The sequence below is a fragment of the Notothenia coriiceps genome, unplaced genomic scaffold, assembly GCF_000735185.1.
Source record: "Notothenia coriiceps isolate Sejong01 unplaced genomic scaffold, NC01 NC01_scaffold00012899, whole genome shotgun sequence".
NCBI classification, from domain to species: Eukaryota; Metazoa; Chordata; class Actinopteri; order Perciformes; family Nototheniidae; genus Notothenia; species Notothenia coriiceps.
In genome coordinates this window covers 95252-122476 of record NW_011345600.1, presented here as the reverse complement: position 1 = coordinate 122476, position 27225 = coordinate 95252, and the positions used below count along the sequence as shown (strand labels likewise).

The 27225-nt window shown below is 42.9% G+C and overlaps 1 protein-coding gene across 1 annotated transcript; it reads left to right on the top strand.

Annotated features, from left to right (window-relative positions):
- Window positions 1-18891: 18891 nt before the first annotated feature.
- barhl1b (BarH-like homeobox 1b) lies at window positions 18892-25513 on the top strand. Its single transcript, XM_010773701.1, has 3 exons — window positions 18892-20112; window positions 22498-22720; window positions 23934-25513. Exons 1-3 carry the CDS (start codon window positions 19662-19664, stop codon window positions 24223-24225), a joined length of 966 nt encoding a protein of 321 aa, XP_010772003.1. The 5' UTR covers window positions 18892-19661; the 3' UTR covers window positions 24226-25513.
- The last annotated feature ends 1712 nt before the right edge of the window (window positions 25514-27225 follow it).

Sequence of the window (27225 nt, the reverse complement as noted above, 5' to 3'; positions counted from 1 at the left end):
AAACCCTGCTAATTCCCTTTTGATGAGGCGTGCTAAATAAATCCTATTTCCACGCCTTTATTCCCAACCGACTCCTGGAGCGTAGATCAGGGACACAGATTTTTAGGGGCTTCTGCCGCCCGTTTGGGACCCACAATGGAGCCCGTCCAGTCAGCCTCATTATGCTTTCACCCCAACACATGCCCAGTGGCCCACAAACACACACAGACACACCAACAATCGCAAACTGACACATTTACACATGTAGTTTCTCACAAATAGCCATGATGGCTTTTGTGCAATTGCCGGGACAAATGCCGGACATCATGTCATGTACTTCAAATTTGTGGATGGAGTGTAAAAGGATACTCCAGGTGACTGTGTGTGTGTTGTGTGTGTGTGTGTGTGTGTACTGTACATCTCCCTCCTGTCCTGTCGGCCCTTCCACTCACATGCTGAGCCCCTGCGCTCGGCTATGACGCTAACAAGCTCCTTCGTCTCCCCTGCTCTGTCTACACCGGGGCCCTGTTATTAATGGGGACCAGCTGGGAGTGGTGAAGGTACATGCACAGCCAGACAAAGCCCCATATATAATCATAAAGTCATAACAAACGACCTGATGTAAATGAGGATGGGGGTGTTTTTTGAGGGAGAGGCTGGGTTGGGAAGACAATAGTGCCACGGATTCGGTAAATAGAGAATCGAGGTGTCATCTGTCGTCAAAATGGCCAGTGGACCTCTTGGCTGGCTGGCAAAGACTTGCCTACCTGACCTTTGACCTCCACCTGGACACAGCAGAGTGTGGGTCAAGCCTTGAGGGGCTGCGCTGAGTGCCTCAGTTCTCTGCTGATGGGGCAGTTAGCAGGAGAAAAATGGAGCCTCCGTACGTGTCCAGGCAAACAAAAGGCAGCTTTTCCTGCCTCCCCGGGCTGAGAGCTTGGCCTCTTTGACATATGGCTCCACTGAAACACTCGCATCAGGATCTGCCCGCCTTGGAATCATTTTTATTTTGAAAATGATGATTATGATGTTATGTTACATGCGGTGAGAATTCCTGGCCTGCTCGTCTGCAGCGAGTCTACATTTGCGAGGCTTACTCAGACACATGCTTCCAATTAGCCGGGCTTCTACATGTAAATGCTTCATAAATTATCCCCCCCGCCCCCACCCCGGGATTAGGTGCTCATAACGAGAGTTAGCATCTCAATAAACAGCAAAGGTTGCGTATAGAGAGCAAATTAGAGGGACAGTGAGGGTAAAGAATGGAGTGGAAATGAGGAGGGCGGGTGATACGAGGAGCTGGCAGTGGGTGGTGTTGGAGTTAGGGTGTGGGTGAACTCGGTTTTAACTGCATGTTATAAAAACTGCAGGTGATTGGGCTCTATCAAGGCAATTTGAAAGGTGTCATGTAACAGAAAAGTATCTGCTGACGTCCAAACTCTTCGTATTGTTCAACATATCCAGCAGTTTTTGGGGTCACTTGCAGGGCAAAGATGATTTTGTCCAATTATATTCCAACTTTGAATGATCTTAATAATGAAAAGCGTTTAATAGTACATTTTCAAGTCCTTAAACGTTAACATGTGTGAATCAAATGTAAGCTGCTGATAAAGATCAGATGATTCAAAGCTCCGTAAAGAGGAAGATTATCTTGTCAATACACTAATCTCACACAATGATTACCATTAATAACACAAGACTATCAGGTAAAAGGAACATCTATGAATAGTTCAATCATTTTTCAGGATGAATTGTATTTCAATTATTTGATATACAACAGCAAGTGAAATATAATTTTACATAAAATATTAGGGTAGTATATAACTAGTATATAAATAGTACATATTTGCTATATTGTGTATAACCGGAAATACATTCTTGAATATGTTCTTTATGGGATTATTCATTTAAATGCAGTACCTAATACAACTTTAATGTTAATAGTAAAACAACTTGTGATTGGGAAAACATTCTCAAGGTTATTTTCTAGGTCAGAAATACAATTGTTTTATCCATGCAGTTTTAAGATTGAAGGTTTGAGGAGAATAATATTATCAGACAGGCCTTTACTCCTATTTTCTTTATTGATAAAGTGTAAATCGTCTTTAAGATTAGTTGATCATTCGTTAAGGCTTTAAAAAGTCAGAATATGTCATCAGTATGTCCCAGAGATCAGGGCAGCATCACCAAACGCAAAGATATTCAATATGTTAAATTGTTGTTTATTATTGTGACTGACTACCACCAGTAAGACATCAATGTGTCATGTTCAAGCTGAAGCTAAACCTTTCAGTGTAAAAGGCAGACAACAGCAATGACAAGAACTGCCTACTTGTGTCGAAATACTGATGGACAGCAACTCTCTCCTCATACAGGCATGAGTCAATCCAACTGTGTGAAAGCACAACTTCTCCATGGCAGCGGCTGTGTGTGAAAAACGTGATGGGATCATTTGATAAAGCAGCTCGACTCCGTTCAATCTCATGGATAATAGCCGGGGCATTAGGCGAATTAGGCCGTTTGGTTTGTGCAAAGGTGTGGGAGTTGAGCGAGGGATTTTTGAATTCTGCCCGGGAACGTAAAGCGTCTGTAAACACGAATCACAAAAAGCCTTAACGCACTAAACCTCAGGCCACACCGGCCACACAATGGACTGTCATATTGAATTGGCCCGGAGCTGTGGGAGAGAAGCTGTTTAAGAAGACGCAGGGTGGGAGTTAAGCTGAGAGAGAGCCCAGCGTGACAGACACTTGTCCGTGTAACAGCTCTGCGGAAACTCTCACCGGGCTCTCAACAATACTCTGCTTTACTGTCGATCACCAAGACACTCCGCAACACCTGCTGTCACCTATACATGTAATATAAATGCAATCTCACTCTTTCTCTGTGATATCAATCGACCATCTCTGAGGGGCAGACAGAGAGCGACACACATGCACACACACTCACTTTTGAGTACGGCACCATACAGACAGTCAATAACAGAATGGGGTCTGAGATTAAAACTAAGCCCACCTTCTTTTCATGTGGCAGAGCAGCCGCTGCCCCAAGATCTGGCACCAGATGGCGCTGTGCCGGTCGGTGCCAGGAGATAATCGGGACAGATCGGGCCGCATTACTACCCATTATCTTCTAATTATTCTTGTGTGGAGCGCTGATCCTGCCGTTTGTGTAAGTGGATGGCACAGAGAGCCTGTCGCCCCCGGCAGCAAGGAAATCCTCCCCACTTCCCTCACCCCCTCTGGGGATGGAGGGAGAGATCAGCCGAGGGAGTGGAGACGGGAGCGAAGGAGAAGCTGGTGGATAAAGCAGCAAACCTGATATGTAAGGGACATTCTCCTTTGTGAAATGTAGCGTCCGATGCTGATAACGAGACCATGATGTCAGATGGAGATCCCGCTGACCTTTGACCCCTGACTCAGTGTCACATAAAGCGTAACGTCTTGTTCCCCCGATGGAACAAGAGCAATAACAGCATATTTCTCCTCTGATGACTCTATAAAGTGTGATAAAGGATACAGTTCAAGTCTCCCAGGCTCCATTTGTACAGCGCCTGAGTGAAAACAGGCACCAACCCCCCCTACCCCAAAGGATAGCGCTTACTGCGCGGAGGCATATGGCTTACCATGTGCTGGGTCCCACGTGCACACTCTTAAGCGCAATTCTACCCTGAACATCTTCGCTTAATTATCAGCATTTTGTTCAGCATCCTCCTATTTTGCATATTAATATCTGTCAGCTCAGTGTGTAATATGAGGAGAGATGAAGGCTTAGGCTACACTGAAATACCAACGCAGACACAGGCTCCACTGAGCGACAGTATACTCCCACGGGGTGCAGAGTCCAAGAAGATGTGTGTGTTTTCAAAACCTTTGAACCAGGTCTCAAGTGGGCACCTCTGCATATATGTTTGTAAAGTGTCAAAATCTGCAGGCGACGCTCAAACTGTGTGTGTTTGTTTATGAGTATAGATTTGTTGTGCGTCAAGGCCATCAACATGTGTACCCGCCGGGGTAACACGCCTGCATGCGCTCACACACATGTGCTCCTATGGAGTGTGGTGACCACTCCTTCCGACTGACATGCAATAAAACACGGCATTGTTGATCCATCTCGCCAGCCCACGGGCCGCACAGCGAGGGCATGTACATGCAAATGAGGATAGCTAAATGCCACTGAGGGGGCGGGAGAGGGAGGCAATCACTTCAGCTGACAAACTGTGCAGGAAGGGGGGATGCAGATGCAAAGGAGGGAGGGAGGTGGGGGGGACTTGATATCCAGGGGGACATTTTTAATGCAAGGTGATCCAAGAGAAATAAAGACAGCAGGCTTAATTACAGGAGGCGCCGCAAGAGATGAGTTTATCTTCACCGCAGTTTGGAAGCACAGGTTAAAGAGAATCTTAACAGCCTCTACTGTGCTGATGTCTTTGCCTGGTTGAAGGAAAATATTGCGGTGTGTGTGTGTGTGTTCCTGTGTGTGTGTGGCAGCGACAGAAATTCACAGAGCTGTGATTAAAATGTAAGAGAGGCTGTGGCTAAGACCCCAAACCATTCTCCGCCAAGCTGGGGTCAGGGCAACTGATCTGGGGGCCACTTGGGCAAATCCGAAACACAAACACAGCCGAAGAAAGGCATGGGGAGCCCGAAGAGGCTGGTGGTAAAAAGACTGATAGAACGCGTCCATGGGAAGATGAACAGACAGGGAGATCATGAAGGGAGAGCTGATTAACTCGCTTTTAGATCTCTGGGAAATATCCAAAGGATTGTGCCTCTAGCTCCACAAATCCTGACCCTTAATGCTGAATCTATCAACCCTGGGAGCCCCTTTGCAACAATGAGAAGTCTATAAGCTGGTCCAAGCTGCTCCATTGACGGTTCATTAAGCAACAATGAGGACAGATAACCACTGCATTGCTGAATTGGTGGCTCTCGCTTTACGCTCAGAGAAGACTTTTAGCTTACGTCACCCTAGCTTTGAAGCAGGGAGCATTCCCCTTATACTAAGCCGAGTCGGCGCATTCAACAAGCGAGAGGCAAAAGATTGAAGCAGGTGTTTTTCTTCTCACACATGTGGATGCTGGGTTGCATGTTCTAACTGTCAAACGCGCCATCAACAATTGTTTTTTATCTTCCTATGAAGATGAAATGGACAATATCATGAGCAAAGAAAAGGGGGGGAAGTTTTGATATTAAAGCTCGAGCCCCGGGCTTCAACCAACTTCAGAAAGCCTTTCCCCGATCAAAGACCACAGAGCAGCTGGGGGGATACTGGTCAGAGAGAGTAGCTGGCTACCAGCACCGGTTCTGTACTGAAGTGATCCTATGCCGAATCGCCAGGTGTAGTAAAGCTTCAGTTGCTAATTATTGCTGTAGATTTGTTGGTGTTTCCAGCAGCTTCTCTTACAACTGAATTGGTTTGGAGCTCTTTGGTGACTGTATGCACATTTCTATCAATAAAATGCACCAAGACTCTGAGAGAGAGTGTTCAACTGACACTTAGTTTCACACTAGAACGGTACTTTAAGAGTGCAGACTTCCGCCAAGGCCACATGTCCTATTTGCAACAGTAATGAAACTGTCTCGTTTGTGTTTCTGCCCAATGTAATGCGTTATTTATTGGCCTATGCTACAACTTCCAAGTCATATCTGGAAAATCTGTCAGACAAACAAAATTAACCAAAAGCATAACCTTGGCGGCTAATTTCTTTTGAATTATGTTTTTCCAATGACTAGCAAATCATCTGTACATAAACTAACAATGCTCAAAATAAATTGTTTGTCCATTTGGTGTCCAAGGAGGACATGAATAATTATCCCTGATGTGCGACAGGTGCAGTTATGTAAGCATCTTCATGAATGTTCTATTCTATATGTCGGTGAAAAAAAAGAAAATAACTAACAACGTTCTGGAAATGGCTGTTAAGCTTAGTTTCTCCTATATTTTTTGCCTCAACATTTTCTTTTAGTTCAAGATCTCCGCCTGACACTGACAGAGTAAAGTTAAGCAAAACTTTAAGCAACCAAGCCATTTGTGGGTGACATCATTGCATATGTAACAGGGTTGGTTTGTCTTGGGCAGTGATTGAACATTGGATCAACACTTTGCATCGAAAAATGATGATATTGATCCTAATGTAAGTCATTGCTTCAATATTTATTTATTTTTTATTTTCAACTAGACATGTGTGATGCCAATTCAACTTGGGCCATGTGAAGAAATCCCACATGCTAAAAAACGTTATTGCATGAAGAAGAAAAACTATGATGGTGAGGACGATAATGGAATTTGGGATAACATCTGGGGTTTAACCAAAATGTGAGCCTGTCTGACGCTGTAGAAAACGTTGAGTTATGGTTAGAAATATATCTTTGGTGGTTTGCATCAGCTGTATTGACTTGGTTAATTTGAATATCTGAGATGGTTGCTACTATATTGTATATTCAAGCATATGGGATATGGGATGTGTGTTGTGAAAATTGACTTGTGTGTCCTTTAGCTTTAGACTTGTAAAACGTATTTTAACATCCAGGAGTAAAAGTGAAAGTAAAAGTGGCTCCCTTATGCCTTCTTCTGGTCTGTGGCTCCTCAGTTGAGCAAACCAACCGGATGACATCAAAGTGCCTATGATGATACTGAGATGGCAGTGTCTGTTCCACAATAGAAAAAGCGTGGCACATTTCTTTCTTCTACATCATTTATCTACTCACTCCTTCGATATATTGGCTGAATAGCAACTTTCCTAATGTTTTAGTATGGAACAAATGTGTTTGTGCAGCCAGCATTAAAGGTGGGGTATGTAATTTATTTCAGAAACACTTTTTGTTATATTCCATGGAATGCTCTTAACATCCCGATAGCAATGAATATCTTAAATGCTTTGACAATAAATACATTATTATTAAACGTTATCTCTGGAAGCCGTGACGCTGTAAAAAGCACGACCAATCATCTGAGCCGGCCCGACTAAAGTAACTGGATGGCCTACCTGCCTGTCAGCCTTCCATCTGTGCACAAACTTATCTCGTGCCCTCATTGGTCATGTGCGCGTTTGTGTGTGTTGGAGGAGGGGCTCTGTAAGGAAGTCTGAAGGAAGGGGCAGATGTTTTCTGGTTGTTTACTTTCAAATTCTAGCGCACTCGAGCTGGTTTCTCCAAAATGACATACCCCACCTTTAAGTACAAAAAGCATCAAATGCCCAATCGAATCTCAAACTTCTTTACTTATTGTACTTGATAGTAATTTGGGTGAATTTTGGCTTTTTTTTAAGGAAAACATTATTTTACCGCTTCTTGTGTTTAGAAAACATTAAAGAATTTCGTTTTTTTTTGTAGTTTTTCTTCTAGACAACGTGTTTTTATCATATTATGTTTCACAAAATCTATTTCTTTAGTATTTAATCCCAAATGTACCTCAACTAACACAATTAAACGATACCCGGCCCTACCAAGTGTTTCAAAAATAGGAGCTCTCTAAAATGCAAAGCAAGCTATCCCTATGTGATCTCACGTGTGCCCTCGCCATACATTACACTCCACTCTTTGATTCTAGGGCTGCGACCCCGACTCAACACTAGGTAAAGACACACAATCGTTCACAAGACACCTGTGTGTTCGCCTTGAGACGGGGAGGCCAACCTTCCCATGAGGCTTTGTGTTCACTCTAAGATGGAGGTCCACATAGCAACAAGAAGTCACAGCTTCCTGCCTCGAGTGTCAATCAGTGGCGAGTCGCGACCCGTGTGGCAGCAATCAAAGTGAATAGAAGAGTGAGCCAGGTGGTAATTGTGTATTATTCAACTTGCGGGGAGCACGCCACGCTGCTTTAGCCTGTTGATCGCTTATGTATAATTGAACACAATCTGTGCATGTATTATAAATGAACAGGGTTTGCGAAGTGGCAAATAGAGTGCAATTAATGTCTCGGAGCTCAGAGCGTGCAGATTGACTGTTTTTGGCCTATTTCTACGTTGCTCATTTCCTTCTCCTTTCGTCCTTTTTATCTCCCTCCCTTCTCTTTAACTTCCTCTCTTCCTCTCCCCTGTTCCCCAACCTCTACCGTCTCCCTCTTTCTCTGGGACTCAACTTTATAAAAGGAGTATGAGTGAGAGTGAGTGACTCTGGAGGCAGTCAATACCTTATCAACTCCTGCCGAACGCTGACACCTTGACAGCAAATTATTACTTTTTCATGACGCAACCAGGTGCAATTACAGCAACATCTTTGCGCTGTATCCTGCTGCTCCTGCAACTGTCAAAAGGCGTTCCTGGTGGGATCCTGGAGGAGCTGAGACATCAGTCTCTCAGTCCCTCCCAGATCTCTCCGGCAAAGACAGACTGACAGACAGGAGCGAGGTACAGTAAGGGGACGGAGTGCTAAGAGAAAATCGAGGAGAAAAGCCCAAAGATTCAGTAAATAGTTGCATTCGACTTGAATTCCTTTTTCATGGAACACTAAGAGGTTTGTTTAGAGGCCTGTTGACTGACAGCGAGAATGTGAGCGAGAGTTTTGTTGTCGTTGGGTAGCGAGCTAGCTGCTAGCAGCGCAGTAAACAACTGTGTTTGTAAAGTCATCACACACACTCCTCACACTGTAGACCCTGTAGGCTTGATTATAAAGTTTACGCACACTTTAACACACAACAACACGGAGGGAGGGGAAAGAAAACACCAGGTAAACCTCAATTAAGACTTCAGAGTGTCACTTTCTCCCCGTAGCGCGGCAGCAGAAGAAGAGAACACAAAGAGCCCACAAAGCCTGTGATGCCACCCCTGTGAATATGGTGATGCCGGGAGGTGGGGGAGAAACTTTGCCATCCTGGAGGTGGATGTTGCCTCATGTCTCTTTGTGTGTGTCCCGGTTGGGAGCCGAGGGGGAGACGTAAGGGTGGCTGTGGCAATAGTGTGTGTGTGTGTGTGTGTTGCTGTATATGTGTGTGTCATGGAGAAGAAGGACAGGTAAGAGGAACAGAACAAACTGTGAACGCGCTACAGAGACACCTGAGAGTCTCCCCTTTCATCTCACCCACTGATCCTCACCCCTCTTCCTTCCTGCCTCCACTCAGCCAATTTCCTCAGTTTCCCTTTAACGCACCATGCGCCTAGCAGCTTTTTTTTTAAACACACACACACGTCTGACTTATGTAGGTAATGACACCTCAGTGAGCTATTGGTTTTCCTCGGCCCTCTGTGTGTTTTTTCTCTTCCTCCTGTCGCCCTCCCTCCCACCCCCCATCTCTCTTCAAGCACTGCCTTCTCTCTCCTTTACTCCCTCAGGCCTCCCCACTCCTCCCCTCTCTGTTTTTTTTTCCTGTGGTGTCAGACACAGATTTATTCTGCCTGTGATGCGTGTAGAGCAGAGGAGTGTGAGTGAGCTGGAAGGGGGGGTGCAGGGTCAACAGGGGGGGAGGTGTGTGTGTACAATAAGAGATAAGATCATGGCTCCCCAGGGGCTTGTTTGGCCCTGTACCCGATCCATCAAACGCCGGCTCCAAGTGCCAAGGTCAACTCTAATGAGCATTTTCTGGGGTCTTATTCTCCACGTTGAACACCAACACACACATACACGAGAACATGAACACACACCTTGGACATACCTGCTTAGCTGTATAGGATAGATGGCTGTGACAGGAAATATAACATGCTCGCATGAATCCCAACAGGTATTTCGACTCAGAAATCAGACACCGCTGCAGGAGAGGCGGGCGATCGAGAAAGACGGCCAAGGTGAGTGATCCGTGTCATGTCAGGTGTTGGGATGAGTACCCACAGTCAGTGTTTTCTGAATACCGACCAAATTGTGTCTGTAGCATCACTTATGAGACACTGACAAATATCAGGAAGCTGGTATTGGATGGTTCACAGTCTCTCATGTCAGACTCACTAGTCTTAAATTAAGCTATATAATGATTAAACACAAATTCAATATTAAAGATGCTTATTTTTTTGGACACGTTGATGTATCGACTTGTTTAAAAAAGCAAAAGGTAAGTGAAAATGTCTTACAGTGATGTTTAAGGAGGATTGATTGCCTTAGATATTGGTACCAAAGCTAGATTACAGTAGTCAATAATATCATAGAACTTTAAATAATTCCCAGTACAAAGGCACGTAATCTCATCGGCTGTGAGTTTTCGGATGTGTGACACCTATAAAAACCACAACACCAGCTCACCCAGCTGTTTCTCTCTTACTTCCTGCATCACCAGGTTGGACACACACTCGGACAAATACAGTCCACGGCGCCAGGTAGGTGGGCTTTTAGCATAGAGGGTCCCTCATCATCCCCTCATCAGGCACTGATCTGACAAAAGTTGTTAAGGTTTGAAGGCTTGCGGAGCGTGGGTGTGCGACGGAGCATGTGGAGGATACTAATGAAGCAATAAAAGTCACTGCGGGAGGGGGTGAGGGCGGGGNTGAAGGCATGTTGGAGGGGAAGGTAGCAGCGAGCGGAGCATCGGGAGCCTCTGACAGGAGGTGCGATAATTGAGATGTTGCGACCCCACATATTACCTGCATATTGGCCAAATTAGGAAGCAGGGAATTTAAGACCAGAGTGGAACGCTGGAGCCCAGTCTGCCACGATACATGCAGTGTGTGTGTGTGTGTGTGTGTGTGTGTGTGTGTGTGTGTGTGTGTGTGTGTGTGTGTGTGTGTGTGTGTGTGTGTGTGTGTGTGTGTGTGTGTGTGTGTGTGTGTAGTGTAGTGTGTGTGTGTGTGTGTGTGTAGCTGGAGCTATTTATTTCTAGACCGCTCATTTGCTTGTGAATTTGACCAAGGGATCAATAAAGTGACATTACTATTTGTTCTAGGGCTGCTCAATTAATCGTATTTTAATCGCAATTACGATTATGGCTTGCAACAATTACGAAAACACCGTAGTCGAAATAAAACGATTATTTTTTTATTATTAATTATTTTATTTTTTTATTGGTTTTTCAGTTGAATTATACTTAAAGTTCAAGGTAATCAACTGTTAAAAACAAACGGTTCAAAATATTCTTTCTCCAATAAATTGATGTTTTCAAAGTAAATGGATAATCGTTTTTAATAATCGTGATATCAATTATTGACCCAAATAATCGAGATTATTGGGGCGACTGTGGCTGCGAGGGAGTGCGGTCGTCTTTCAACCAGAAGGTTGTGGGTTCGATCCCAGCCCATGCAGTCAACATGTCGATGGCATGGTGTGTGAATGTGTATGAATGTTAGGTACAGTAAGGTACACTGCTCTGTATGAATGGGTGTGAATGGGTGGAAGACTGGATAAAGCGCTATTTAAGTACAGTCCATTTACCATTGTGATTTTTGCCATAATCGAGCAGCCCTAATTTCTTCTATATATCTGAATCTTTAAAGTAAGTAAGTTTGGGTTGAATGAATTTTAATGCATGACTTCACAAAAACTCTTTCAATCATGTATAAATAAAACGTGTATCTTGGCCAGAATTATTATAACAGACTTTTGCAAAGAAAAACATCTCATCACAACACCAGGCCACTATTTTTCAGAGAATAATTAATTAAAGTGGAAAAGAATGCCCAAATAAGGAGCCAAGGTCATCGGCCACATGGAGGACACCAACAGTCTCCTGCAGCATCTAAACACTGGTTACATTACTCGTGCATATGTGTGTGGGCGTGAGTGTGTCCTGAGTGATACTGGCGTTGTGATTCATGGATGCAAGAACGGTCTCTTCAACCCCCACATGCAGGGAAGGGCCAAGGAGCCCGGCCCACCTCGGTCTCCCCTGGCAGGGTAGAGGGTGAGGGGTGAACCAGGACCCTATGCCTCGCCGCCCATGGAGGTACAGGAGATAGAGGCTAAATCTCCACACTGTCCACCAGCTTTTCTATGTCTCCCTGTGGCAGCTGCAGGAGACCCCCCGCGCAATGTTAGCCCACCAACACACCATCACTCAGGGGGAGTCTACATGACAGGTTAACATTGAACTATGACACCTACCGTAGTGAAAACAACTTATCTAGCACTGGTTTGGCGGCTGAAATCCACTGGTTCCAGTTTATCCAATAGAATAATTTTCTTTCTTTTTCTTATTAAAAAACATTGCTATTTGTAGAAGCGTTTCATTGGCATTTATTACATTCTTGCAATACATAGAATGAACGAGTAAAGAATATTTGACAGACTGATCAGTAAGCTGCATCTAGATATAGCAAGTACTTCAAAGTTAGAATTGGATTGGATCAAAGTTTTGCTATTTAGTTTTTCATCAGGACAAAGTCCTAAAGCTATTTGTAGAAGACGGTCAGTTTTAAACATTTAAGAAGTTTGGATTACTTTGTAGGATGAAAAGCAAATAATTAGAAAAAAATCACAAATCCTCCATGCTAAAAAACTAAACGCTTTGGCTTCTACAAATTACAAAAATACTTACTGACTGAACAAAGTAAATTAATCATACAAGTCCAAAGTCTGGCCCTCCACTGAATACTAACAGACTGAATGAAGAATGAAGCTATTATTGACTAGTTGGCAGGTAAGAAAACACAACACGTAAGTACAAATAAAAGCTATGTGACTTTGCAATGGCTCGACAGCGTCAAAGGGCAACCTCCTTGAAAAGTTGGGTCAATTTGAAAAGTGCTGGTCACAAAAACCACTTTGTGTGGATGAGGAAAACTGTTTGGCGTTGAAGTGAATCTATTTTGGTGATTGAACCTGCATCGCCAGCGCAAAGAATGACTATTGAAAGAATACTGGAAACAACAGCCTCCATTTTACAAAGATGTGTGGTTGCTTAAATACCTCCTCCTGCTGCTTTTGCCTTTAGCTCTGGACAGAAGAGTCATCATTCACACATGTTGGCCCCTAATCTTGAATAGATGTTGTTTTAAGGCATTCGGAAAACTGGAATGACAGTCGTGCATTGGGAACAATTAGAATACTTGGTAACCAAAATACCCGACACTACCTAAGCAAATCAATTAAAGCCAAATCCCCTCCATTTAATTCCTAATTATCTTCTTGGTTGCCGCCCAATAAGGTCAAGGGTCAGAAAAAGTAGGCCTTAGTTTGAAGGAGTTGGCATTCCTCATGAGGGACGGATATGATGGATGGTCTTCGGTCCACGTCCTACCCCATTACCCACACCCCTCTCCACTGGCTACTCACCCTCCTCTCTGCCTCTTGGCACGGTCCCTCCATCCCCTCTCATCCTCGGACCAGATGTGTTCGCTGAACTCTGTCAAGAATAATAAAACACTGGCTGCAAGGGGCACGAGCGCCAGCGCTGGACAGGAGCGTGGAGCATATCCAGAGGACCTGAAATTATGAAATACACATTAGTCAGAAGGGCCAACTGAGGCATACTAATCGTTATAACTATTAATTAATTGCAGTCTTTGTGAATTGTGGGGAAGGTTAGGAAGTGTAGACACATATGAAAACAAATAAAAGTCATTTTAATTACAATAAACGGAAAATGGAACACTATCAGCCTCCTACAAGATAGTTCCTGGTAAATTACCGGGATAAACTTTCAGGCACAGCGATTTGACTATTTAAACTACGTTCAGGTACATTTCCGTCTTTCTGTAACACAAGCCATCATGATTCCAGAAAAGATGGGGCATGGGGCAGTACAACAGATGGAGGTAATACAAAACAACCACTCTACTCAACCTCACTCAAGAAGGAGAAGAATGGGCACCAAGGTAGGATTTGACTGGAAAGGATGATCAACATCTCTTAGTATTTTTAGTAACATACTGGAAAAAGAGCTTTTTCTGTCCAATTACAGTATTTTAGCAATGCTTACAATACGTTTGTTGGACTAGTGAAATTCCCAGAGAAAGCATTGGCATGAATGACGATCCATTAGCAAGTCACTGATTCAAATATGTCTTCAGCAACATCGATTGATTTGTTGGCTTGTTCAATGTGAAAGCTCTTTTCGTCAGACTTTACAATATTGTCCCAGGAATTGTATTATTTTCATTCGAAACAGGTGTACCAGCATGTCACTGAAATGTTACTAGGTCTTAAGGAATGAGAAATGAGAGATTTCCCAAAAGAGAAAGATCCCTGTTCCTGTTCACACGACCCAATGCAGGAAATGTTCCTAAACACTTCAGGGACGGACTTCACGAGTGAAAGGGACTTTTGTTTGACCATGAAATTGCAATTCCAAGATGCTGCTTCAGTGTCCACCAGGGAAACCGTGAAAAGGGACATATTCACACTTGTTAAGCTGATCGTTGACCAATGAGGCCTTGTAGAGACCAAAGAATAAGATCACTATTGAAAAACATGGAAACCAGAATGATGGTGTTCCAGTTCATACTAAGTGTGTTGAATAGTGTTGAGGCCAGCGCTCGATCCAGGCCTGTCAAGTTCAAACTAATTCTGCCTTGAGTTTTAGAAACACATTTCTGTTCTCATGGAAAGACCCTTATAAATAACTGCTTCCCTGACCAGGTCAAACCAAAAAACAGAGCCTACAAATTCAGGAAAGAATACGAAAGCTGAATTCAGACTGAACACAAACCTGCTTTTTGTCTTTTGCCGTATACTCCATTTGCACTTTAGCATCAATTATTTTCATATTCGCCCACATTCAGCAGATCTTTAACAAGCACCAGGCAACAAAGCAGCCGGCTCGATATATAGAATACAGCCCGCTCTCATTGTGACATTTGCTCTCATGGACAGAAAAAGTTTAGGATTCATTGTTTCCTCTGGTCTCAGTCGACAGAGGAGGAGAAGAAAATGTCAAACAATTGCTCATCCTGTTTTTGAAAGGGGGAAAGATGAAGAAGAGTGGAGAAAGTGTTCTCTGCTCTGATGTTGCCGCTCAGGAAGCCCTCCTGGGACAGAATCAAAAACCCGTCCCCCTTGAAACCCCCTCACCGCGGGGGGCGGTGACCAGTGGCCCCCGAAGAGCTGCCACATGAGAGCAGAGACGAGGAGTGATGGCGGCAGTGAGAGCACATTGATGGCTGGAGGGATGATTCCCTTCACACACACAGACACAAATGCCCCCACTCATTCCCCCAACCTCCCCCTGGCCCTGCAGGCAACACACACACTTTCTACCTCATACACACACACCATGGTTAGGCCTCCAATTAAATCAAAAGTGGTTTGTTTTTATTGGTCTTTTGCGCTGACAAGTGGGCTATCACTCTGACGGCTCTACCTGTCAGCGAGCAGCTGAAAATCCTCCGTTGACAATGCCCAATGCTTCCAATTAGGAGAGAATCAGACTCCTGGCGCGCTAGCCATCTTTCCACCCCCCCCCCCCAGGCCCACCTTCCCTGCCTTTTTTCCTCTGCACTCGCTCCACGATGCTCCTCTTTCCCTCTAACTCTTGCTCTCCTCCTTAATATCTCCCTCCTCCTCCCTTTTCTTCTTCTCCCTCCTCCTTTCCTCCTTCTCTCCAGGAGAAGGGGGTCTGTCTCCGCTGCAAATTACCGACACAAAACGAAGGTGGTGGCGGCGCTGGCGCTGGGAGCTGCCGGTCCAGGGCCCTGTCAGCATTAATGAGACGATGAAGGTTTATTTCGCCCGCATGCATGTGCTAAATTCTTTCTTGTGTGACAGCTGACTGGGAAATGTGAGTGTTAACCTTATAAAAGATTCAGCGGGTTCTCATTATTTTCTGTCAACTCCGGTACCTGATGGCGTTAAGGTGCATCATTTGCATCCCTGACTGGTCCAGGGTGCAGCTCCAGCTCCAGAGCAAGCGCCTTTTTCTTTTCTTTTTTTTCTCCCCTCAGCCTTTTTTTAATGCTGTTTGTTTGTTGAGAGGAGTCATCTTTTTACATATATCCCCCTCCAAAGACACGCTTTACTCCGTGTTCCAAAGCGATAGAGATGCCAAAGTGTATTCAAAGGGGACACACGTTTTTACAACACATATCTAGATATATATTTAACACACCAGCTCAATTGAGCAGAGAAATAAAATGTAGTACAATGTTTTCTCTTTTTTCTCCCCCTGCAAAAGCCCAGTAAGCCCAGCAGGCATTATTAGTAGTAAGTCTTATGAACAGAATTCCAATAATGCAGAGAAAAGAAGACAAACTAAATAAAGCAGCACATGGATTATTAAGACTGACAGGCCAGTCAGGTCTATTATGATGAAAATACACCTGGCTCCAGGTAATGTAGTTTTAGGCTTTAAATTGTTGATATTATAATAAAAAAGTAATGATCTGATCAAAATAAATTATGAATATCATATGGTCTAAACACGTGGAATTACATGAAGGGTCAGCCCAGCTGAAACAATAGTCTGCACTTCACTGAAAAGGCCCAAAGGTGCCAACTTTGTTTTGGTCAAAAGAAAGTGAGTGGAATGTGGGGGGCTGTTTAATGCGCATCAATAAAAAGTAGGATTTTGTAATGTGATAAAAACAGATGGAAAGAGGTGAAGAGACGGCAAACAATTCACCACTCACTGACCACCACCTCCGTTTCTGTTTCCTCTCTTTAACACAATCAATAACATCAGTGTGTGTGTGTGTGTGTGTGTGTGTGTGTGTGTGTGTGTGTGTGTGTGTGTGTGTGTGTGTGTGTGTGTGTGTGGGGGAGAAAGTGTGTGTGTGTGTGTGTGTGTGTGTGTGTGTGTGTGTGTGTGTGTGTGTGTGTGTGTGTGTGTGTGTGTGTGTGTGTGTGTGTGTTATAATCGGGGTAACAGTTGCACTGGCCCTCAAATTCTAACCACTTCCTAAAAGAGGAGAACAAGTACAATATCGACCTTTCCTTGACCAGAGAGACACTTCACCAAAACCAACAGCACCGTGAGCCAAACACACACACAGGATGTATTTACTCTACCAGACAGTATAATTATGTTTAGTTGCACAAAAATAATGTTTGTATTATTACCAATATGGACTAATATATTGCTTATATAAGGGCTGGTGTATGCCGATAAGCAATATATTAGTCCATATTGGTGCTAATACAATTATTTGTTAAGTCCAATTTTTAACAACTGAGCTAAACATTTAAAAGACAATTGTTTCACACCACCATCAATGTTTTTTTTCCCATTTCAGTATTTTCTGCTGCTTTTATTGTTATAAATCGTTGCAAATAGATTTTTTTGTATATGCTGGTTCTTGACACAATAAGTTATAAATAAAAAAATGGTTCACTTTTTGTACTTTGAAGTAAATACAGAATACATATAGAATTAAATAATTTATAATTACAATCATTGGTTACAGTCTTCGTCTTTCTAATGTAAAATAAGGATGCACGTTATGGCAAAAATGTTAAGTTTATTTGTTACTTACATTTTATTTTTACCCACTCCTATATTGAAAGTAAACAAAGATTAAACGCATGTCATCTCAATTTCCCAACTGTATTTTTACTTTGATAGAAAAATGGGTAAAATAAAGAAACTCAAAAGCTGTTTTTGTTATAAAAGAGTTCAAATTCAAATCTAATGTTTTAGGGGTCTTTTAAGAAAACAAATCAAAATAATGTAATCTTCTCTATAAGTTCTGTAGGAGGTGATGACAAAGAGGAAGAAGTCGATTTAATCACCTTATGATTTATTTACACTGTGGACATGCTGCACAGTGAGGATAAAGAGAAGAAGACAGAGAGAGAAAGCATCCAACCAACCACTGCTGCTTTTCATGCCCCAGCAGAGGAGAAAGAAACAGCTAAGTCAGGGTGGGTGTGTGCTGCCTTATATCTGTGTTGTCCCCGCCTCATATGTGACAGCTTGCAGCCGTGATGGGACCCCATGGGAGACGGGAGCGGATTCACTAACCTGCCGGTGTCTGAGACCGACGCGCGCCTCCAATCTGGTGGTCACATGGGGTGGAGGCGGAGGGGGGGCGCGGGGGTGTTGATGATGATGAGAGGGGGGTTAGTTAGATTATTAGGGGCTGTCGGGGCCGTCGCGCGGGGCAAACTGTTGTGCATAGTGGAGCTAAAAGTGCAGACAATGGGATTTTTTTACGCATGTTAAAAAGGTGAAAAGTGTGAACAATGGCGCTTCACGCGTCTTCAAGTTGTGCGTCACGCTGCTCAGACCATTGTAAATAATTACCAGACTATTAGATCATTATGCTATCATTATTAGGCTCTAAATGAACAACGACGAGGCATTTTTCGTATTAAAAAAATACAGCTTTTTCTATATCCACTTATTGTGTATTTAAAAAGGGCAACTTTAAAATGTTTTCACATGGCATGGTTGTGCAAACTGTCAGCGGATTTTCAAGTAAGTCAAAAGTAAGAAAAATCCAGAGATAAATGAGAAAATGGTTTTGCTATGATACAAAAATAAATAAATAGAGGCCCCTCACAGGTTAAACCTATTTAAACAATATAATCACGAGGAGGGGTAATGATAATTGTAATTTTCTCATTTTAAAAATAATATCATAGATAACAATTAGAATATTTATTAGAATAAATAATATGCTCGAGTCATTTCTGTCAATTAATTTGACAAAAAAAAAATCTGCAGCATAACAATGTTTTATCTTACAAACCGACAAAATACATTAAAAAACTTAAATTAGTGATGACAATACAACGCAAAATGCTGAACAAAAAGTAAAATAAAAAAACGAAGGTGTGTGGTGTGAAACAAATCCGGTGAAAGAAAAGCGAGTCGAGAGGAAAAACACCGAGCCTCTGCACATAATAACCCCATTATAAGCCTCATCAATGATGTAATGAAAGCAAACAGTGTGAAAATTGCCTGTAAACAGTTGGATCTGAGTCTCCTGATGAATTCAGTGTCTCTTTTATCAAAGTGAGGATGAGCCAGGGAGGATGGGAGCGAAGGAGGGAGGGAGGGAGAGTGGGCGTGGAGGGAGGTCCACTTGCAGCTCCCCTCAGCCAATGAAGGCTTGTCACAGGGGACTCACGTGGACGAGGCGCTCTTAAAACCTAGCTCCTGACTTTTCCTCAAGTTCAATTTTTTGGGATTCCCTCCCACCCCGTCACTTCTCGTCCTTTTACTTGCCAGTTGTGACTACTTAACCCAGTTTACCTCTCCTTTTTGAGATTCTGCAGCGAGCATCGCGTCGTCTCGCTACTTCCTCCTCTCCTGCTGCAGGTCTCGCTCGGACTCCGCTCTCTACTTCGTGTTTTTAAAAAAAGGTTTTGTTGTTCTTAAAAGGAATGCGAACAGTTTGCGTGTGTGTTCACGAAGAGCTGAACATTTTTGCTACGGTCCTCTCTCAGGTCCGACTCGCCGGTACCTGTCCATGGTGCTGAAGCGCTTTTCTTCCCGGTGCACTGCTGCTCCAAAGAAATCCAGAACCGGTCCTATTTTCGGCATCTTTTCATGCCCTGCGGGTGAGATACTTTCAGCAATAACTGACGAGGCTTCTGAACTCAGAACAGACGGAGGTGGTCCTGAAGGAAGCAAGACGAATCGACTGTGACTCTCAATACCGGCTTCATCGATTTCAAGAGGACTCATCTTTCTACTTAACAAAAAGAAATTCGGATGCATGGACGATTGTTGTAACGCACTTAGCCTGGAGATATTTGCTCTTTAAAGAACCAGTGGGGAAATTGGATGACTAGTTTTCATTTGTAGCAAAAACATTGTTCTGGGTACGGGGAGAGGGTTTTTTTCTCTTCTACTGGATCAAGTTAAACAACACACCCTGCCTCCCAAAGATAAAACTTGTCCTGAATACCAAATGGTAGTTTGAGGAGGCCTCGATCGAGACAATGGAGACGTCCGCCAACGGGTCCAGTTTTGGCATCGACTCGCTGCTGTCACACAGGCCTGGAAGTCCGGTGTCCAAGGGGGACAGCCTGGTGGGGGAGTGCCGCTCGCCTCTGGAGTTCAGCCCGAGATCAGACGTGGAGAGCGGCTGCTCGTCGCCTCCCTCGCCGAGGAGGGAGTGCGGGGATGAGGTGGTCCAGAGGCAGGGTCACGGCATCGGCCTTCCTCCGCACCTGCAGCACGCGCAGATATCGGCCGGCTCGCAGCAGAGGAGCGTGACCTCCTCATTCCTCATCAGAGATATTCTCGCGGACTGTAAGCCTCTGGCCGCGTGCGCACCGTACTCCAGCAATGGACTGCCGACTCAGGAGGTGGGCAGGCTGGCCGCAAAGATAGCAGAAGACTTTATGGAGAAAATCCACAGCAACTCTTCGTCCGACAGTGAATATAAAGGTAAGGACATAAACGTGTGTAAAGAGATGCTCTGCTTTGGATATCAGATTGTGGGTGAAACTGGTTTATGCTTTCACACAGGAGTCCTGTTGAAAATATATCCTCCTAAAAATGTGATTTAAAATTATATTCGTACCTTTATGTTTTGATCAGCTGCAGCCTGAATGGTCTTACTGTTTTTTTCCTTCCTAAAATATAGATTTTAATTTCCCAATCAGCCTCAATAAATAGTGTTTATGTGCATCAAAATAAAAAAAGTCATAAAGAATTGTGATACTAAATTAGGGGTGCATCTTTAAAAAAAAAGAGTTGGGAAGTTGGAAAACAATTTATTTAATTTTAATGAAAGCCAAACTGATACTCAAAATATAATATAATCATTAAGCTGAGCAAAAAGATGAGACACAATTTGAATTAAGAAATAAGATAAATTAACATATATTTAAGGCATATTTACAGATTATTTATCTCATGATAATAATATCAAGCTTCAGAGTATACAAATCATTATTTTAATTTTGCCTTCATTTATTTTAAGAAGAAAAGTGAAAAACTTGCACATATGAAAATAAACAAAAAGGATTAGGACACAGGAAGCCATCAATGAGGAGCCATCGACCCGATTTTCTTCTGCTGCATCACGGTGGAGGAAACATGAGATTTGTCTCTGCTCGGTGACAGGAGTTCATTATCATTAAGTTCTGTTACATTTAAAATCGGCGGCTGCTTGTCTGCATGCATGGGTTTCAAGCATGGCATTAGCAGAATATCCAGAAAGCATCTGTTGATGTCAGGGAGGAAGTAGAGGAGAGATGACAGGGTCGCCTCCAGATAAATGCCATCAAGGGCCTCTCTGTTTCCAATCATGTCAGCCATAACACACATGTCACCTCAATTGACAGTTTAATGAAGCAGAGCCTGTAAAGAAGCCTGTAAACTATGAGGGGGATTATTAAATCAATATATCAAAAACTATATTATAGTTTCATTTGTTTTGCTTTTAAGGCGCAGAGTGGTTTTCTTCCTAATTCACTTTTTCTGTAAACCGATCATTCGCTCAATAAATCCAGTGCGCGTGCGTGTGTCTCTTCGCGTTCACGTGTCACAGTGGATGGAGATGCTGATGGACGCGCTGATTGATTGAGGGAGCCGCGGGGCCCACAGAGCGCCTGTACGGTGGCTTTGATTTCCTCCCATAATATTTCAGGGATTTGATGCAATTTGTCCCCGGCGCTAATCAGATTTGTTCCCGCGCGAGGCCGCCCTGCTCCTGATTTCATTTCCCCGGTCCTGTGAAGTTCCTCCGGTCGCGGTTGAAAGACTTCGTCCTTCCCTTGTGGCTCAATTAGGCGGATTATTGTGCTTCTTGAGACGATTCAACTATTCAACTACCAAGATCTCTCGCCTCGCTCGCTTCCATCGCCCCCCTCCCCCTTCTCTTTTCTTTCAGAGAATTGACTATAAGGACCGTATATCAATGCTCGCCCTGACATGACACCACGCAAAGAAAGAACAAAGACTGAGGCTGTGCAGACGGGGAAAATATCACATTGGAAGTGTGAATATTGGAAGAGCTTTTCATAACAATTTAAGAACAAATCAAATAGCTCCATATCGCCTATAGGCACTGTTTCCAGAGCCGTGATTTCACAGTCAAAACTTCCAATTCCTCTCAACGAGCAGCATGCCGGTTCAAATCTCAAGTAAAATATATATATAATTTTACAATTATTGTTTGATAATTATTTCCCTATTTTTAAGATTAGCATTGAACTAATTTGGGGTTGGGGTTCAAACACATTGACTTTTTCAAAAGTAACATTTCATTTATATGGTTTCCCATCTTTTTCATTCACTCACGTAAAACCTAATACCATTTTTATTTAAAAACAAATCAAGCTTTTTATAATTCCAAAGGCTTTATCACGTCTTTTGAAAAAAAGGGAAGAGTGTTGTTTATTAGTAGTATTAGTATAGGCTAGTATAATTAAATATAGCTAATCAAGCAACAAAATGAATAATAAAATGAATGAGCTGTTTATATGTTTCATTTTAAAATCAATTAAAAAATCAATCAGTTCATCAAGTTTTGTCTCGATCAAAGTAGTTTATTTTATTTTCTCCTGAATCAAATCCCTGATAAATTAACAGCTTAACACTAATAGACATGTACAGGGTCAGAAACGGACATTTTTTTGTATCTATTTCTCGTTGACACTGACATGTGTCTGTTTGCACAGATTTCTTCACGCCTCATGCATCTCGGTATCACGGTCACATTAAGATGGATGTATTGTTACATTGCGCAGTATGAGGCCTTGGCTCTGTTTTCACCTTCTTCTCCTCTTTTTGTCTCTTTTTCTTGGCACGGTTTGTGTCCTCCAGTGAAGGAGGAGGGGGACAGGGAGATCTCCAGCAGCAGAGACAGCTCGCAGGCCCGGATGAAGAAGCCCCGGAAGGCCCGGACGGCCTTCACGGACCACCAGCTCGGGCAGCTGGAGCGCAGCTTCGAGAGGCAGAAATACCTGAGCGTGCAGGACCGCATGGAGCTCGCGGCCTCGCTCAACCTCACCGACACACAGGTCAAGACCTGGTACCAGAACCGAAGGTAAAGACACTGCTGCCGCTGCTTAAGAGGGAGGAGAGGGGGGGTTAATCTGTTTTCTCACGGCTGGCTCATGACTGATGGACTCGGGGGCGCCATGTTTTTCTTTCACCCTAAGGTGAAGGCATAGGTTCACTTCACTTAATTGCACATGAGCCACTGCAACAATTTTAATTATTGATTCATCTGAGGGTTTTTTTCCGATTAACCGAGTAATCTGCAATATTCCAGACCCCCAACATTTTTGCTTGATTGTCATTTATCATAGCAAAACGCACTCGTTTAGCATTTTAACTCTTAACCATTTATTAGTGATTATATTAGTTTCTGATGAAATGTTCTATTAATGAACCCATCCAATTATTAACCATTTAATTCGTTCTAGCTCTAACTCTTTCTAAAACAACATAGGCCTACATCTGGTGAATATACCAGGAGCAATTATTGATTTACAGATGAATAATGTATCTGATTTTATGTGTCACTAATTGTCTGGAGACGCCCTTGTGCATTATTTTTATTTTTTTGGCACCGTTATTTTTTTATTTTTTTTGTAGCCTCCTATTAGAAGAAAATGAAACGGTGCAATATCGCACCGGTAGTCACTTGTTTCCTTCGATTGATCAAATACCTGTGTTCATATCCGAGTTTTCTCTGCAGTTTGTCAGCATTCAAGAAGAGTACCTTTTTACCTTTTATGTTTTATATTCGATTTTTAGTCACATACAATGACCCTGCAAATGGTTTGAAACCCAAGGCGTCAACGTTTTGTAAATACTAAACCTCCATGCACGAGTAAGAGAAACCGTCTCGCCAATGTCGAAACTGTTTCTGCAGTTTTCGCTTGAGTTAACTTGAGCATTTATTTGTCTACAGCTTTGACTCCGCGGCAGCTAAATGACATAAATAAATATAAAAACAACACTTCGCAGAATGAATAATGCATTGTTGCATGTGTGCATATCAATAATTTAAACAAACCACTATATCTACTCAATTATCTTGATTATGAATTATTCACCTGCGTGGAGTGCATCTTACAGACATGGGTGTGAATACAAGTGGCAGGTTGGAGATTTTGGTGATTTAAAAAGAAGAAAAAAAACAGATGTATTCCTGACTTTTAATTGGACCTTAGGTTGGTGTGTGTCAGTAATACTAAAAGTAGCCTATTTATCGATCACATATGCTGAAGGCTGTATTTTCTCTCTTCCAGGACAAAGTGGAAGAGGCAGACGGCGGTGGGACTAGAGCTTCTCGCGGAAGCAGGAAACTACTCCGCCCTGCAGAGGATGTTCCCATCCCCGTACTTCTACCCGCAGAGCCTGGTGTCTAGCCTGGACCCCGCAGCAGCCCTCTACCTGTACAGAGGCCCCTCGGGACCCCCGCCGGGCCTGCAGAGACCCCTAGTCCCCCGGATCCTGCTGCACGGCCTGCAGGGGGGCGGCGAGCCACCCCCTCTCCCCCCTATGTCCGGTGTGCTTTCTCGGCCACCTCTGCCGCGATGAGCCGGACACTGCTGATTTTTTATTGTACGCCAACAATGGCAGCTTTGGACTCGAGAAGAAATAAAACAAAGACAGATAAAATAAAAAACGCGACGAACAAGAGGAAAACTGTTCGAGGCCTTTATATGGTGCGAAAGGTCAGAAGTCTGTGGACGGAGCTTTGTGACTAACTGTCTGTACTGAAGGATTTTATTCATTTATTTTTTGGACAATGAGCTTTATTTATTATTTATTTATTTTTTCAAGAATCAAAGCATCTAAGTTATGTATTTATTTGAACCACGTTTCAGTATTTTTCCCCAAAAGATAGGATTGTTGGTGACATTTTGACCTACAGTTCAATGCCAATTAGACCCCCCATTGGCATTATTATTATTATTGTTGTTATTATAATTATTATTACAGAGAGTTAAAGTGTGAAGAAGCATCCTTACATGTAATATGAATATAATGTAGAGGGATCCAAAGGAACAATTAATAAATACTTCCTCTTTTTTCTTTCTAAATATGTCATTGATTTCCTTTGTTTACAAGTGAAGATGATCAGCAGTCATAAACCTGTAAATAAGAATATTTTGCATTTTATTCGAAAGATACTGATTTTAAAAGAAACCTTCCTTTTTTTTTTGGGATCAATCAGTGCTTCTATTTCAGAACAGTCCAGTTAATAGGCTAGATTAGCCAACAGAAACTATAAAAAAAAGTGGGAAAAACCTATTTGTCTGAGAAAGAATGCCTGGACCCACATAACACGAGAGCTACGGAAAGAATTACATCTATATTAAGTCTTTTTCTCGTTCTTAGTTGAAGATTTAGCGAAGTACAAATGTCAAGTAATTTATAAAAAAGCAGTTTTATCCCTGCAGGGGGGAAACGGGGACGCAATCACGTCAGAAATGCTTCATTTTCTATTGACAAACAGCGGTCGGACTCGGGTCCAGGTGCACCTGCCTGTTGATTTAGATGTATTTGAACAGACGTTGTGCATTACTTATGTTATACTTCATATGAAGGCGTGATAACCCTTAATTGTTATACTCTCCTTTGGTGAAAATGTATATTGCAGATATCAAACTTGTGGAGTGGTTCTCGTATATTTCCTGGATCGTTTTTTTAAATTATTTTTATTTGTTTCGTTCCTCTAGCTTTCCCCTCGAACTATCTCTCCCCATTTGGTGAAATTCATTTTTGTGAAATTCACAGCAACAGTTGGACAGAAAAAAAGGGGGGGATTTGATGTAAAAGAGAATTACTTTTATAAATGTGGAAATAAAAGTCTTTCATTTAATGACGTGACTGCTTGAATATGTGAAAGAAAAAATGCCACGGGGCTTGTCTGACGGATTGAATCAACACGTGGATTTACGAGACAAAAGGAGGACAAAACAGCAGCAACACCTGATAGTTTGATGCAACCAATATGCCCGTGATAAACGTGATACTTTGTGAAGTGTCTTGTTGCATTACATTACATAGGCCTAGCCTCAAAGGAAGGCGATTCAGGATAACCTTCATATAAGAAATCTATGGATATACAAATACCGTTTGAAAAAAAAGAGGAATTTGATATTTTCAAACTTTGGGCTGGTACCACATAAACACCTCTATTTCGGAAGTAGCAACAAATCCCCTCGAGTTTTACATTTTAACCAGAAATAGAAAAATATTTTTTTTGGGCTTGATTGGCCGCCGTTAAAAATATGATTCATTACGAATTGATACGAACACATGTCAGTGTCAATGAGTAAAGGTTAAGGAGATGGCTGGTGGAGCTTTAATTAAACATCTCAACTTTTCTGGAAGCAGCTCAAAAATAAACACAATTTTAAGGGCTCGGGGGGGGGGGGGGGGGTTATATTAGGGAAATCGTGTTTGAGTGAATTTTGAACATGTCTGTCAAACGACTTTTCCTCCTCTGTTTGGTTTAGTGTCGTTCCTTTAATTTGTTTAATGTTGAGATGAGGGTTTGGGGGAGGAAAAAAAAGTTAATAAGAGTGTCACCAGTAGTGTAGTAGGTACTTTTACATCCGTTTTCTTAACCTTTTCAAGAGAAGAGCAGAGATTTGCAAAAAAGATTCCACAAGTTCAAGTTGGAAAAATGTTTCCGTTAATTACATAAAATTATATATTTTATATTGGTCCTTTAATGAAAAGGTATTAATGCATGAACATGGGTTTAATTGCAAAATAGAAAAAAGGGGGAAAGTTTGATTGGAAACCTAAAGCAAACATTAGGCTCGCACACACTATCCCCTATCCTTCTCCTTCTCTCTCACACACACACACGTTCAAAAGTGCAATCAAAGATCAATTCCAGCTAATGTCTTTAGTGCAGGGCCAACAAAGCAGAAGGGTGTTCTGTCCAAAATGGAGCCCCTGTCGCCCCCTCCCTCCTCCCATACTCTTCTTCACCATTCCCACTTTCCTAAATTAACAGCAGCAACTCCTATTCGTTTTCCATAAACAATGCAGGAGATGAAATATTAATGTTATGTGCGCAATTGTTTAAGTGCCCTAAATGATCCCATTTGGAAATTGATTGTTTCCATCCTTCTTTTCCTTGAGGGTGCTGGATGTGCGCTCCGGTGCCAAACGGCTCCAACAGCTGGTGACCGGGCTGGAGCTGACTGCAGACCGGGGATCAGCGTGGGGACAGCTGGTCAGCGGCTCCAACTCCACCCCCCTCTTTCCTCCCTCCACCATACACATTTCACCCAACTCTCCCCCTCGTAGTCTGCGAGGACTATCCGGGGCCGCGGCGCATTGGGGGTTAAAGGAGTTCAGGCTGACGGACAAGACTTGGCGTGTAGGATGTTAACGATTAGACAAAAGACTTTAATAGGTTTTAATTGAAAGTCGATAATGGCTTTGATAGCCGGCTCCCCCTGCTGTCATCCACGCATGGCACCTGTTATGGGGCCTCCACTTAGTGGCTGACCACGCCGTGAAATATCAGACTGACGGCCTGATAACTGGCGCGTTTATGATGCGGAAAATTGC

Bases quoted from the DNA above. Each gene is read 5' to 3' on its own strand.
- barhl1b (XM_010773701.1), top strand. From the start codon at position 19,662: ATGGAGACGTCCGCCAACGGGTCCAGTTTTGGCATCGACTCGCTGCTG. The intron at 20,113-22,497 runs GTAAGGACATAA...TGTGTCCTCCAG, and splicing joins GTCCGACAGTGAATATAAAG to TGAAGGAGGAGGGGGACAGG. The intron at 22,721-23,933 runs GTAAAGACACTG...TCTCTCTTCCAG, and splicing joins ACCTGGTACCAGAACCGAAG to GACAAAGTGGAAGAGGCAGA.